This window comes from Diospyros lotus, chromosome 3 (assembly GCF_014633365.1).
Source record: "Diospyros lotus cultivar Yz01 chromosome 3, ASM1463336v1, whole genome shotgun sequence".
Classification (NCBI taxonomy): Eukaryota; Viridiplantae; Streptophyta; class Magnoliopsida; order Ericales; family Ebenaceae; genus Diospyros; species Diospyros lotus.
The window spans coordinates 1,774,909-1,790,965 of NC_068340.1; the positions used below are offsets into that span (position 1 = coordinate 1,774,909).

Genomic DNA, 16,057 nt, shown 5'->3' on the forward strand with positions numbered 1-16,057 from the left:
TTGTAGATCTTGCTCAATACATTCTCTCACATAAATAAATTTATTATTGTATTAAGGTAACAATATATATTATTATATAAGTAAACACCCACTTTAGTATTATGAATCATTATTAATAAAGTATTTTTTTTAAATACTCTTTATATACCTTACTTGAAAAATAAAAAATTAATTACTTTAAACTCATAAATCCTAAATAATAATTAATTTCTTAAACAATTTTATCAATGAACTAAGAATTATTTTATTTAAAATTTTACTTAAAAAATAAACCGTAACTATCAAACATCACTTAAAAATTTTAATTTTTTTTAATGCGTGTATCATGAACAACCTCTCTAATTTAAAAAAAAATGTTGTACACACTTAGAAGTAACATTTAATGTGATAAATCTATAATAATATATTATATATCTAATTAATATACAAACATATAATATAATGAGAAAAGGTTTTTTTAATTCATCATTTAGCTAAAACCACAGGATACTAGGCCAACCCGATTTGATACTTGATGAATGGGTCAGAAATAAAACGACGTGTAAGAGCGAGCTGGACTCTCACTAAACCCTAGTGCCAGTCGCTCACTGCTCCATCCATATCCTCTTCTACTTCGGCCACCTTACACAAAAATTAAAACAATTCACTAGCTTTGAAAATTAAAATTAGAGAAACTCTGATGGCTAGTGTTTGGAACGACAATCAGTTGACCAAAAGAGAGAAAATGAACTATTGGACTGGAGAAAGAGAATATGAGTTGATAGCTAGTGATGAGTAACCAAATAATAAGAAGTGATGGGGATGGATGAGAAAGAGAAAGACGTAGAGCAATATACGACACGAGAAAGAGATGGCGACTATTACGATTTGTAAGTATTTGACTCGCCTCTAACATACCATTTTATAGTACGATCGGAGTGGATTGAGTACCAGTGAGTTAACCCGCCGTCTTACAATTTTAACTTAATTGTGAAAAGATTTTCGTTAATATAATAATATAAAAATATGATTATGAGTCTGTGTAAAGAACATTTCGGCTAATTTAAATAGTTGACACGTCAACGTAGTAGCGTAGCGTAGCGTAGCGTAGAGCCGCCGCACCGAATGAATTCTTCTACTCTCTATCCTCGTACTGAAGGCTGAAGCTCCTTCGCATTCACCGAATTCATTCACTCACTCATTTGCCCAACCTGCAAGCTAAGCGTACGATACGATGTATGAGACGACAAAAAGAGTGGAAATTGACCGTATCTTGGTTCTTCATCAATCCGCACAATCGTCAACCGTTTGATCGACGGATCGGGCGGCCAGGAGCCCTCCGTTTCACTCACGCTTTCGCATCCCCATCACTACCACCGCTTCGAACCATTCCGCGGGGCTTCTTCCGAAATTTCCACTTCTCATCGGCCCCTCTCTGGCCAAGTAAGTTCCTCGACCGTAGATATTTTATGTTCTTGTTTGGTTGCTGAGAAAACTATGGAGGAAGACGACGAGAAAAGGAATATGTATTTTTAGTCTCGCATTTCCATTTCAATTTGCCGCCCCGGCGCCAAACTAAAACTTGAATTGATTCGAGTTGAAGGCGCTTGGCCATACAGCCGGAGCTAGGTTAGGGTTCTCCTTTTACTTTCTCAGCAATCAGTAAACGCCTCTTTTTGTTTTCACGGGGAAGGAGTTTAATTAAATCCTTTGTGGTTTCGCTATGTGCGCTTCTTCTTGTATTTGAATTGAATTCGTACTGTGGTATATTTACTAATTTATGTACTGATCTGAGTTTCGATGGTGTGGTGGTTCCTCAAGCAGGGTACATTTTTAATTTGGTGTCTGAAATTTGGCTGTGTTGAATGTATAATTCAGAGGCATAGCTGGCTGCTTCAAATTTTGAACAACTGGCAAGATGGGTTTAAGTGTGGGCTTGGGGTTGATGAAACTGGGTATCTTGAGATCAGGCACCGATCAAGTTACCGTAGATGCCATTACCTTGTTTGTGACTCTCCTATGCGCTTGCATTGTGATCGGACATCTTTTTGAAGAAAGCCGATGGTTTAATGAGTCAATTGTTTCCCTTATCATTGTGAGTCGATACAGATGATCATTGTTGTTTGCAAACGTTCTTGTTATTGCTGAATATGTACTTGTCTTGCTTCTGCATATTTTACATTGCATTATGGAGTGAAATGAAGGATAATCTGGGGCTTAATTGCAGGGCTTGTGCACTGGTGCCATTATTCTAGTTACCTCCGGGGGAAAAAGTTCACGCATCTTGGAATTTGATGAACAACTTTTCTTTATATACCTACTTCCTCCAATTATTTTCAATGCTGGGCAAGTCTTTGTTTCACTTCACTTTCTGCCATTAACATTCTGGTTTATTGCATTATAATCCTTGCATCCTTGTGCAATTAATCCCTTGCAGATGTCCTTTTTTTTTTTTTTTAAACTCAAGTTAGGAGGTTCTCTATCTTTTATAAACAGTTAAAATTTGTAGGATCATGTCGCTCAATAGTTGTCAAGCCCTTGAATTAGGGATGGCAATGTCGGTAATGCCGATTGTAAGAATGGGAGGGAGGGAGAGAATAAGAGAGAACAAGGGAAGAGAGAAATCGAGAGGGAAGGATGATTATTCATTCATTCAATCAGTATCCTTCCTTGATGCCGTAGGTCTCTATTATAGAGGACCTCTAGCCAATTCAACAACTCTTCTAACTACTTAACAACCTACAACCTAATGATTAGCTGTTATACAATCTACCCATTCCCGCCTATTAACCAATTGACTCCTTTAGTTAGACCCTAACAGTTTACAAGGTCAGTACCCTCCCAATTACAATACTGCCACTAGAGTCGTGACAATCCCCACCCCTTCAAACAATTTCTGTCCCCAAGAATTGACAGCGATGGCTATGGTTCAACCAATACCTACCTTCAACACTTGTTGCTTTCTTCTCTTCTTCTTACTATTTTTCCTTTCCCCATTGAGTAGTAGAAGCGTAGCATCGTCTGCCTTTGGCTGTTCCGCGGCTGCTTCAGTCTTTCCTTCAAACACTTCAGTTTGTATAGAATGCAGTTGTGATTTCTCTCCGATAATCACCCTGCACTCACCTATTTCCTCATGGGAAAAGTCTTATTCTTCTTCCTTTTCCCCATCATAACTCTCCATATTCATCAGTTGCTTTTGCACTGATGACTAGGGCTATATTTATTTCCACACTTGAAACATAGCCCCAATTGCCTTCTCTGTTCCATCAAATTTCCTTTGCTACTGCCTTAGCTGCTGGTTGATTAGGCCCTGTAAGCAAGGGCCCCAAACTCCCTCCCCCATACTGTCTGACCAACAGACTTGGCTCATAGGGAACATTATGCTTCTTAAAAATGGCCTCTAAGGTCATTTCTTGCAGCTTGGCCTTTTCTGTAGCTTGCTTCACGGATGTGGGCGTCATCATCTTCACCATGGGCTACAACTCCTCCCTTAATCTACTAATAAAGTTGGATACTAAATATTGTTCAGTGAGTCCTGGTTGCACAATGCACGCCATGGATCTCAACTCTTCAAATCGGGCTCGGTACTCAACTGTAGTCCCTTCTTGGTTTAACTTGCTGAATTTTTTGACTACATCTACCGTGTTTTTCTCCCTGAAGCTCTCGCATAAACCTTTAGCAAATTCTGCCCAACTCCCCTGCATCCCTTCATCTTAGACCCACCCTTGATACCAAGAGTCTGCCCCTTCATTCAAATAGGCCACCACTAGGTTTATCTTTTGATCTTCAGAGATCCGATAAAACTGGAAGAACCTTTTGCACCTCCTTATCCACCACAGTGGTTCCTTCCCTTCAAACATCGGAACCTCTAATCTTGGCATTGGGGCATGGGTCTGAGTCCACTGTTGCTGATTCCTTACTTGGTTTTCTGGGGCTGCAGTCTAATCTACTTCTTCAAGAATTCCTTGTGTGCCCGAATGGTTGCCTTGACCTTGAGGTGGAAAGATCAGGTCAGAGGTCTGGTGGATATTTTGAAGGCAACCAGAATTGGGGCCGGGAGAACAACATACTTAGCACGCTGTCGATCCTCCGTCCCTGTAGCTCCATTGTTTCTTGACATTGATTCATCGCTTCTTGTTGCTTCTCTAATGCTTCTTGTTGCTTCTCCCATGTTTAGTGCATGGATTCTTGGGTGTGGGTCATCCCAAACTCTATGGACTCCAGCTTGATCTCTAACTGCTTCAAGCATGTACCCTCGGCCATGTCACCTTGATATTCAAACGCATTGAATTCCGCAATTGTGTGTTATGTCCTTTCCACACCGAAGAAAACTGCTTCTTTTGACGCTCTTTCTGCTGTGGCGCGGCTACTGCAAGTTCTTCCCACCATCGAATCGTCTGGCTCTTATACCACAATTGTCAAGCCCTTGAATTAGGGCTAGCAATGTCAGTAATGTCGATTGTAAGAACGAGAGTGAGAGAAAAAGGGAGAGAGAGAATTGGAGAGAACAAGGGAAGAGAGAAATCGAGAGGGAAGGATGATTATTCATTCATTCAATCAGTATCCGTCCTTGATACCGTAGGTCTCTATTATAGAGGATCTCTGGCCAATTCATCAACAACTCTTCTAACTACTTAACAGTCTAATGATAAACTGTTATACAATCAACCCATTCCTGCCTATTAACCAACCGACTCCTTTAGTTAGACCCTAATGGTTTACAAGGTCAATACCCTCCCAATTACAATACTGCCACTAGGGTCGTGACAATAGATTTCTAAACAGTCCATGTGGCAACATTGGGAAGCTATAGTCATTTGCCTAAGGGAGCATTGTGAGTCAGCCTCACACTCCCTTCACGGGCCTACCCTAGGATTTGGTTCGGTTTAATTGTTCAAATGAAGTTATGCACCCGTGAAGCTGTGTGTTGAGCTTCTTAATACCTTTGTTTTACACAACAATATTGAAGAGCTCACAGTATTTGCTTGGTCATACATGCTAAATAAGAAAATGAAAAAAAAAAAAAAAAAAAGAGAACTAGGAGAGAAATTGAGGGAGGCCAGTCTTCAGCATGCTCTAGGCTGACCTGAACTGTGGAAGCAAATTTCTTAGTCTCATTCTCTTTGGAGGCACAGGAGAAACCACTTTAGGGAATAGACACAAATATGCCTGAATTGGACCTTGGCAGTTTGGTAGTTAGATTGTATATCCATTATAAAAAGGCATATAGTGTTGCAAAAAAATTGGTTACTTTACTGTAATAATTTTTGTAATTCTTTTAATTTCTTGAAGCTCCATTTTAGTATGACACATTCACACTTCTTCTTACCAGGTTTCAGATGAAAAAGAAGCAATTTTTTAGAAACTTCGTAACTATCATGATGTTTGGTGCTGTTGGTACATTGGTATCCTTCACTGTGATTGCATATGGTACGCTTGAGAAACTCAATGCTATCCATTAGTTTTAATATCTACTCTATGCAAAATAACCTCTTATTGTCTTGCATGATGATTTGCTTTTTATGAGTAAAATTAATTGAAGGGCATCGGGTTTGATGCAGCCTGCACATATTCAGGACAAACATGGCAACAAAAAGACAGCTATATACTCACTCAAGCTTGAAACATATTACAAAATTAAAAAATTGCACAAGCTGTTGGGTCTCCACTCTGAACGTATTTATACAAAATAAATCATATTCTAATTCTTTGAGGGGTTTATTCACCTGAGGATTAATGTAGGAAGAGTAAAAAAAAATCACCTTCAAATCAGTTGGGATTTTGATCTAGTAAGAGTAGGCACTGTTGCACTAGGTATTGTGGTAGGTTCTTTTTATGAAAGCTGTTTAGGTGTCATGGTTCTAAAAGGGAGGTTTGCAGCTGAAACTCAATTGAGTTTCCAAAAGGCTGATTGCAGAATTTCTGGATTTAGTTGCGGAATTTCTATATGCAGCCACTAGTTCAAGGGGGTCTTGATTTGAAGGCCCAAAAGTAAAGGAAGAGTAGTTTTGATTGGTGTAACCCAGGATAATAGAAGTGAGAGATAAAACTAGAAGTAGAGGAGAATAAGTCTAGAATCACCAGCAATTCCTTAAAATAATTCTGTAAGATAGAGACTGGATGCATCAGAAGCTTGGCATAGTTTCTCTAGAACTCTACTGTAGTGAATAGAGAGAATGAGTGTATGTTGATATGGTAATAGACAGACTTATCCATATTCTAACAATGGCGATGACTTCAAAATTGGGAAACATGAATATTTCCATTTACGGTATTCTAGACTTAGATAAGACTTGTTCTGTTTTTCTGCTAAACCACTTAGATAAGACATCATACATGACAAAATAATGGCATTTGACCCATACAGTGAACCATGGTTGACCTTATAGCCCATCTGTAGCAATTTTTGAATTTGACAAACAGACAAAGTATGACATCTAAAACCTTATAAGAAGTAATAAAATACGTTCAAAAGTGTTCTGGCCTGAAAATACATGAAAGTGACATCCAGATTGAACTTGAATGTAAGTTTGCACCTTAATATACCCTAAATGTAAGTTTGAACTTAAATCCTACTTGTCCTAAATGTAAAATTTGAAATTTTTCTTCCTCTTTCTTCTATTCTGGGTCATGATCCCTGTGGCTCATATCAATCCACATTAAACAAATAAGCTTATTTCTACTCCTTTTTTTGTGGCTTTGATGTCTTTCATTTTGCTCCAATTCTGTTATAAATTTATTACTGTCCTTGGGAAAACCCTAAGTCATGGATCCCATTGTGCAAATAGGCTTACCCTTGCTTTGCCTTGGCAGCAACAGTAAGGTTGCTCCATTGTGATTGGAAGGTCATGGTTTCAAGTGTGGAAACAACCTTTTCGCCAAGCAAGGAGCCTCATGCACTAGGGGGGTGCCCCTTTTAGGAAAAAGCAAAAAAATAAAATCATATGAATGGATGATGAAATGATCCAACAATGCAGCATCTTCTTTGCACATGTAACACCTAAAGATCACTTGGGGTGAATAAAATTTATCTACTTTAAAGAGTTTCCTATGCATTTATGTCTCAATAAAATGATATCCGAACCACCCAATAAAAACATGATAAGGATTTTCATTGCAAAATCACCTGTGGATTTAGATCCCATGCCATAGCATTCTCCTGCCTACCAAAAAGCTAATTTCCAGCATGCATCCTCTTCCCTATCAAAGTTAGCTGATGTGTATACTGTTTTTGTATAATTATCATGTATAATTTGACTTTGAACTTGGGGCAAGATGATTATCTATGAAACAATCTACAGACCTTTCAAGAGATTGATGATATTTGCAGGCTTGTCCCAAGTGTACTTATGAGCAGGGGAGGCAGCTGTAATATTGCCGAACGTTGCCCTAGGGTGATATTAACCGGATGGATACTATTTGAATTAATTGGCTCTTCTGAAGCTCTGTTACAACTTACAAGCTCAATTTTGTTATATAATATTATAGATTTTGTCATGCTCATAATTCAGAAATTTTTATCCAGGTGCATCACAAATATTTAAAGAAATGGATGTTGGTTTCTTGGAGATGGGAGATTATCTTGGTACTCTTTCTTTTCTCTGTCTCCTCTTTAATGCCATTTTGGTATTCATGATTGTTCCTGATGTAGCTATCCTGCTTGATGTTCTCTTGTGCTATTTTTACAATTACTTCTGTGTCATGACCCTAGGGATTGCCCAAGGATAAATTAGTAAATATAACAGTAGGAATTACATTTTCTTTTGTATTTCTGTTATAGGGCTTTGTCTTTAGCTAATAGGCAGTTGGGTTGTTTCTTACATTGCACATGGGTGCAAGTGGGAGGCTGTTAAGCTATATATAAGCCACAGTTGAGGATGGAAGATTATGCTTGAATTGATAAACAAAAATCTTAACTCTCTCTCTCCAATTTTCTCTCCAATCTCCCTCTCGTTTCTCTATTGTTTCTCCCCCTTTTCTCTTAATATCTCTCCCTCAATTCTATATGTTATCTTCCCCCATTTCTATCCAAATTCCCCTCTAAACATTCTGTTCTTAATCCTAAGTCTCTCGGATCCTTCTGATGGCCAATCCAACCCTGTTATGAATCCTAGGTTCATGACAAATGGTATCAGAGCCAATCGTTCCTCGGCTGTGATTCTAGGAAACTCGTAGCAATTTAGTTCGAAGGACTGAATTCCGGCGGTGGTCCAAACCGGCGGTCCTCAACTCTTGATAGATGAGTGCAAGCATCGATTTCGATAAGAATTTGGGGAATCAAAGGACGGGTCATAACTGAGAGAGCAAAACAACTATCGGTTTGAAATTGAGAAGGGAAGCACGGGTTGGTTTCAGAAGTTGTGCATCATTCTAGCGAATTCAAGTAGCAGGTCGAAGGTGACACGAACATAGGAGCATTCGCTGTGGGTGACCAGTGGCAAGCCAATCGTTTTTTTTTTTTTCACTGGAACTCATGCGACCTTCGGCAATTGACATAAATTAGGAAGTTGACGACGAGAAGCAAATTCCTACGCCATTGTTGAACATCAAGGAGTTGTTGGTCATAGGCGGTTCTAGCAAATCAGAGTGGAGTTGATTCCGACCCAAACGAACAGTGATTGGGTGAGGTGAGCACAAACAAGCAAATCCAATCCAAACAGTGAGAAGCGATTCTGGGTGAGGCGAGCGCGCATTCAATCAGGTGCATTGTCAATGCTGTTGCTTTGATCGGTTGGGGATTCCAACCCAGACAGTGAACGTAGTGGATGTTTCGAGGTGATCGAAGTCCGTCGGAGGGTGAAGACTGAGACGGATTTGAAAGGTGAACTCAAGGAGTGCGGGGGTCCTCCAACCATTAGTCGATGATTGGGCAAGAAGGGTGAATTGAGGTAGAGCCAATCCAATTAATTGAGGTCCATCGCCGATTCAATTAATCGGATTTGGAGGCAAAGCAGATCTACATCTCAGTGGATTTCGTGAGGTGAATCTGGAGGCTGAACCGATTCAATCAAGTTCTGGAATTATTTGCACAGTAGAAACGTTGTTATCAGAGTGGCGCAATGGGTTTTGGATGGGTAACAAAGCGACTATTAAAGGTGGAACATCAAGGTGAATTGTTGTTTTCCGAGTTGCTGTAGTCGATCAAGAAGGTGAGGCGAGTGTAGGAGACTTCTGCAACAGGCGAGTAAGAAGGTGGAATCGGATCCATTGCCTAGCGGTTCATTTTGCTAGAGAATTGAAGATCGCTAACTATGGTGAGGCGATCGCTTGTCCTAGGCGACTATTGTGAAGTGGAAGAGTAGGTTGATTGTGGCTATTTTCCGAGGCTGGGCAGTGTGGGTCAGCAAGCTGAAGCAAATTTGGCGAAATTGGAAGCCAATTCATAAACTACTGCAGCCCTTAATTCTCAATTCTAGGGAATTCTTTTAGTTGCAGCACAATTGAGCAAGGACACGAGCAGTATGATACATGATACGAGTCAGGAATTCGGTCGTATGATACATAAGAAATTGCAGGAGTTTGCGATGATGCTAATTAAGAAGTATCATTACAGCTTTCCTGCGAAATTCTTTGATGATTATTGCGGAAGTTCTAACTGAGAGGAGTCCCTTAAAATGGAGTAGCCTAAGGAGAGGTTTGGAGATCGAGGCTTGTCTAATGTGGTGGAGGAGTTCAACAAAATCAGGCAGACAGGGTCAGTGATGGAGTACCAATTGAGGTTTGAAGAGCTGATGGCCTTGATGCTCAATCATAACCCCTATTTGACAGAGTCCTATTTCGTTTCAAGCTTCTTAATTGGCTTGAACGAAGAGTTGAGGCCAATGGTGACGGTGCTTTAGCACAAGACTCACAAGCATGCTACTGATAGTGCCAGGCTCCAAGAATTAACATTGGAAGCATTGAAGAAGAAACAGAGAGATAGAGATGTTGATGGAATAGCATGGGATTAGGCAAATCCGATTGAAGGACCTAAACAATCTTATATTGGCTCTACGGAAAGTGACCCTAAGGCTGATGAACTTGGATTGGCAGTAAGGAAGAAACTAGAGGTTGAGAAAAGGCATTCTTTTGACGGGATTTTGGTTCCGATGCAGGCTGAACTGTCCTCAACTTGGGATAAAATAGGCAACAAGAAGGTGAAGATAACACTAGCTAGAGGAAAGCTAAGGGATATAGTGGAAGAAGCCAAAAGTTTTGCCAAAGGGGACAAAACTTCCACTGTTGTGCTGTTTTTACTTCCACTGGAGAATTCAAGTGGTTGTCTACTACGGGGTGGAATGAACCAATGGCTGATTTTGTTTTTAAAGTGGAGATCAATCTTGGTTGGACAGCTATTGTAGAAGGTGAGTGTATTGAATTTAAACTCTATTAGGTTGCTCCTATTGAAGTTTTAGGCCAAATTACAATTGGGATTGATCTTGGACACTTAAGAACGAGGAAGAAGAAGAGGCCTAGAAGAGAAAGAAAGAAATAAAGGTAAATCGGATAGAGAAGGCGGGAATTGGATGAAGCAATGGCTACTTTCTCCAAGTTCTTGGGGACAATAACTCTCTCAAGGAGGGGAGAATTGTCACGACCCTAAGGATTGCCCAATGATAGATTAGTAAATATAATAGTAGGAGTTTACATTTCCTTTTATATTTCTATTATAGGGCTTTGTCTTTAGCTAATAGGTAGTTGGGTTGTTTGTTACATTGCACATGGGTGCAAGTGGGAGGCTATTAGGCTATATATAAGCCACAACCGAGGATGGAAGATTATGCTTGAATTGATAAACAAAGATCTTAATTCTCTCTCTACAATTTTCTCTTCAATCTCCCTCTCGTTTCTCCCCCTTTTCTCTTAATATCTCTCCCTCAATTCTATATGTTATCTTTCCCCATTTCTGTTCAAATTCCCCTCTAAACATTCCATTCTTAGTCCTAAGCCTCTCAGATCCTTCCGATGGCCAATCCAACCCTGTTATGAACCCTAGGTTCATGACATTCTGGCAGTACTACTACTATTTATATTCTGTATTTCTATGACCGACATCCTCAACTCTGCTTGTTTTAAAAGTTTAAAACAGAATTTTGTGATGCAAATAACCCATCTGATCCCAACTTAAAGATATGCCAGTATATAAATGAAACATTCATTTCATATATGAAACTGCATTTCAAGTGGTAATTTGGTGGTCAAACAAAGATTTTTTACTTTCAACTTATGCTTGAAGTTTTGGCATCTACTTTACCTTGTTTTGGCTCGTCCAACAATGGACTTTAGCCTTTAGATGCAGTTAATTTATAAAACCCCAGTTTTCCTGTATACATGCCAAATCCTTTTTCTTCACTTTATTGAAATGTGAAACTTCAATAATTTCAGCAATTGGAGCAATCTTATCAGCCACTGATTCAGTTTGCACCTTGCAGGTATAAAAGGCTTTCCGAGTTTGCTTTTCTTATAAAAAGTAGAGAAAGAAATGAAACTTTGTGACTAAATTTTTTGTCTTTTTGGCAGGTGCTTAATCAGGATGAGACCCCTTTGCTCTACAGTTTAGTCTTTGGTGAAGGAGTGGTAAATGATGCCACATCTGTGGTACTCTTCAATGCAATCCAGAGATTTGATCTGTCTAACATGAAGTCAGGACTTGCATTGGAGTTCATAGGCAATCTTTCTTCTTTGTTTATCACAAGCACTTTGCTAGGGGTTTCAGTAAGTCTCTTCTCCCCATTTCTCTCCTTCTCTCTATCCTTTGCACATCTTTTTTTCGCTCGAGAAGCCTTTTTGTAACAATGAATTTAAATATCTAACAATAAGGTCTTTTGAATTTGTCTGTCATATGATTCCAGAATCTTGTCTTTCTCTGAATCTGTATTGTTAAATATCTGACAATAAGGTCTTTTGTGTTGTTTCTTTTAAATATTTAAAAGAATTATTTCTTTTTATTTGTGAAATGGAACTCATCTCATCAAATATGCTGACATGGGAAAGGATTTCGGAGAAGGTTTTTTATTATGAATTATATTGATTTAAATTGCTTCTTCTCAGAAATCACTTGCACTCTTAAATCATGTATCAAAACACACTCTTAGTTTATTATGTAGTTCATGACTGCATAAGCCCCAAAAGAAGGTTTCTTTTAGGGTGGTTCTAGTTCCTTTGCACAGTCATAAGTGTGCTCGAAAGCTGTCAAGGTTTCTACCTCTGCCCCTCAAATTTGATACATGTTTCTGAGTTATCTCTCATTGATAAAACTTTATTTTGCTCTAAGGCATTTTACTTCTTGCACTTGCAGATTGGATTGCTTAGCGCATTTATCATTGGAAAGTTGTATTTTGGGAGGTATGTAACTGGAAACCTTGAATTTGTCGCCTTCCTTTTCATAATGGTAATCTACTTCTCATTTTTACTTTATTACTCATATTATGTCTCTATGAGCAACTGTTCTCATATAATAATATCATAATTATGAGAAAAAAAATTCAAGAACAACGACAATAAGAACACAAACCTTGATCCCATTACACTAGAATTTTAACTTGCCAATCATTTCAATCAACTTTCATATCTTCTGTATGGCCATTATACTTTATTTCTTGCCTGAGTTTTCTACGAAGGTTTTTTTGATTCCCCTCTGTCTCTTTTGCCATAAATTTGTACCATTTCATCCGCTGTTCTCTGAAGCGCATCTTTGTTCTTATTCTTTACATGTTCAAATTATCTTGATCATGTGCTTTTCATTTATCCCAATTTTATTACATATAACTTAGTCTTGTTTTTGTTTTTTATGACTGCATATCCATCATAACATCCTTAGTTTAGTTAAATTCATATGTTTCATATGTTGGTACTTAAGTGACTAACATTAACAAAGCTAACCTTATATAGCCTTATATTAACTTCTAAAGGTTTTGCACTCACATGACATGCTAAAAGCATTAACTACTCTGTCTAAATACTTTGAGTAGCATCTTTAATAGTCTCCCAGTAGTCACCCCCTATTTTTGGAAAAAATTCATTCAAGATGTATGAACTGAATTTTTCTTAGAATAATTTGAACTTCAAGCCTCTATGAGAAAAAAATAGTGGGACAAAAATCTCATCACCTAGGTTTACATTTGTTCCCCCCCCAGCGTGCTGTTATGGATTGCTTAAGTGAGCTGATCTCAGATCATTGTAGAGCATTAAAGGATTGTGCCACAAAATTTGGGAAGCCAAGTGGCTATTGTTCATATGCTTTCAGAATATTTTGAATGCTTGAACTGTTAGATGCATTTAGGTTTTGTGCTTAAAAGATGCAAGTAACTTGTATAATTATTGAATTTCTCTATTATGACACTGAGTATTGGAGAAACAGAACTATCATAGTATCTTGTTTTCTTTAAAGGTGTATTTACCTTGTTTTGGATGATTACAGTAGCTGGTTAGCATATGCATTTCCACCTTTGTGAGCCAATGACTCTGATAGCCAATTCATACTCAAATTTCAGGCACTCTACGGATCGTGAAGTTGCCCTCATGGTTCTCATGGCTTACCTTTCATACATCATGGCTGAAGTAAGTTTGTACAGATTTTGATCACCTCTATTTTCATTAATTTTTCTTTTTTATTCTGTTTTGATTGAACTTTTAATCTTGCTGTGTTTCACTAGAATGTTAAATATTTTTGTCTTCCAGCTTTATGACTTGAGCGGAATTCTCACTGTTTTCTTTTGTGGGATCGTTATGTCACATTACACCTGGCATAATGTGACTGAAAGGTCAAGAGTAACTACAAAGTATGTATAACCTTTGGACCTATTAAATTTTACGTCCCAAAAGTTTTGAGTTCCATATCTTCACATATAATTTGCACTGCCTGGATAACTGGTCAAGAAGTCATGTAATTTTTATTTTATGGTTCCATTTTACTCATTTCTGTAGGCATGGCTTTGCAACTATGTCATTCATCGCGGAGATTTTCATCTTTGTGTATGTTGGTATGGATGCTCTGGACATCGAGAAATGGAGGTTTGTGAGCAAAAGGTGAGTCTATGATCCCAAGTGGTTGATCTAAACATAATCTCTGCACTTCCCCCCTTTCCATTGTTTTCTCTGTGATTGCTGATATTTCAGTCAATTGTTACTCATCTTCTCTTTACTCGGATAAATTTTATCTTCTAATCTTGCTTGTTGCATATATTTGCCCTTTTTGATTTGGGTTTCATTTCAACTTCTTCAGCCCGGGAAAATCAATAGGGTTGAGTTCAGCTCTCCTTGGCCTGGTTCTGGTTGGAAGGGCAACTTTTGTCTTTCCGCTGTCCTTCTTCATCAACTTAACCAAGAAACATGACATTGAGAAAATTGGTTTTGGGCAGCAGGTATGCAGTTGTGAAATTTGCTATCCATATGTGTGCATGCGGGTACATATTTGGCTTCCTGAGCTGGCTTTATACAAATAAATAACTAACTTTTAAATAATTGTACAGGTTACAATTTGGTGGGCTGGTCTAATGCGAGGGGCTGTCTCGATGGCGCTTGCTTATAATAAGGTAAAAATGCTAACATAGTGTCTATATATGTATGGCATCCTTACAATTAGGAGAAAATATGGGTTTTCAATGGGCCATGATGGCTTTATCCGATGAAAGATTGCCGTGTTATAACTGGAAAGGGTCGTGTAACCAGAATTCTTAATGCCTAGTAAAATCTTGATTAGGTGCAGAGCTTGTCTTGTTCTGAAAATATAGGACATTTTGACATAGATTATATGGATGTTACTCTCCGTATCCATAATTTAACTGTTCTGCACCTGTTGGAGTTTATAAAAAACAAGGAACATCGACTGATAACAATTATATTATCATGAAGAAGCTACACATTCAACCTCTTCTTGATGCAGTTTACAAGGTCCGGCCACACTCAACTGCCAGGAAATGCGATCATGATCACCAGCACCATCACCGTTGTCCTCTTCAGTACTCTGGTACGTTCTGTGTTACTTCTATTCTAGTCGAACTACTAGTAGTTGATACGAGTTATAGAAGATACCGTGCCCATATGTTTTGTATAAGATACAGTTGATATAATGGCGTCACAAGCGTTGTGGCCATAGTACATGCAAGCTAAAGTTCATATAACCGAACTCACTATCTAGGACTAAGACTTGAATGTCGTTGTTGTAGGTGTTTGGCATGGTGACCAAGCCTCTTATAAGCCTGCTACAACTCTCATCGAAACCGGGCAGCAGCATGAACATGCCTTGCTCTGAACCATCGAGTCCAAACTCCTTCAAACTGCCACTTCTGAGTGGGCATGAGAATGAACCGGGTCTCGACGGCGGGCAGAATTCAGCAGCTGACGACACACCTGCGCCAGGCAGTCTGCGGATGCTCCTGAGCACGCCAAGCCACACCGTGCATTGGTTCTGGAGAAAGTTCGACAACGCGGTCATGAGGCCGGTGTTCGGCGGCCGGGGATTTGTGCCTCGCGCTGCTGCTGCTGCTGCCTCGGCCTCGCCGGAAGAATGCGGCCGCCTCGATCTGCTCCGATAGGCAAATGCAAGAGACGCTGTTATGTATTGGTCTCTGCTCTCTCTATTATGTACATGAGCCCAGCCACCTTATAATAGTATCACTATGCTTGCTTTAATAAATATATAGAAACTCTTTGTTTTATATATATTTTTATGAAACATTTCATAACAATAACAACATATTAATTTTTTATTGTACGAGATAAATATGAACCATAATTTTGAAAAAAAAAATTGCACTAACTTATATTTAAAAAGGAAAACGTACAAACAAATAAAAACAAATTTAATCGATTTATTAAGAAAAAATCCAAGGTTATTTGATTAGGGTCTGGTTGGATTTAAGGAATCTCGATTAAATTTCAATTAATATTAAAAAAAAAAATAATATTTAACATTCTCGTCTCATCTCATTTAAAAGCCTGCATCACTCTCTATACATATATTATATTTATACATGAATATGTTATTTATTTTTTATATATATATAAATATATGTAAATATATAGATTTTGGTATTTGAGGCATCCAATCTTGTCAAATTTTATTAGAGAATAGGTTCAAAATGTCTTAATCTCTCTC

General features: G+C 38.4%; 1 protein-coding gene across 4 annotated transcripts; it reads left to right on the top strand.

Annotated features, from left to right (window-relative positions):
* Nucleotides 1–1,145: 1,145 nt before the first annotated feature.
* On the top strand, nt 1,146–15,617 carry LOC127797098 (sodium/hydrogen exchanger 1-like). 4 transcript variants are annotated; one of them, XM_052329632.1, is made up of 15 exons: nt 1,146–1,422; nt 1,804–2,074; nt 2,207–2,325; nt 5,312–5,409; nt 7,505–7,564; nt 11,344–11,390; nt 11,479–11,673; nt 12,257–12,303; nt 13,452–13,518; nt 13,639–13,739; nt 13,885–13,986; nt 14,183–14,321; nt 14,430–14,492; nt 14,843–14,926; nt 15,126–15,617. In XM_052329632.1, exons 2-15 carry the CDS (start codon nt 1,898–1,900, stop codon nt 15,492–15,494), a joined length of 1,668 nt encoding a protein of 555 aa, XP_052185592.1. In that variant the 5' UTR covers nt 1,146–1,422; nt 1,804–1,897; the 3' UTR covers nt 15,495–15,617. The 4 variants fall into 4 exon arrangements, with proteins under 4 accessions (XP_052185592.1, XP_052185590.1, XP_052185589.1 ...); XM_052329630.1 differs by having other exon boundaries at nt 1,858–2,074; XM_052329629.1 differs by lacking the exon at nt 1,146–1,422 and adding an exon at nt 1,429–1,608.
* The last annotated feature ends 440 nt before the right edge of the window (nt 15,618–16,057 follow it).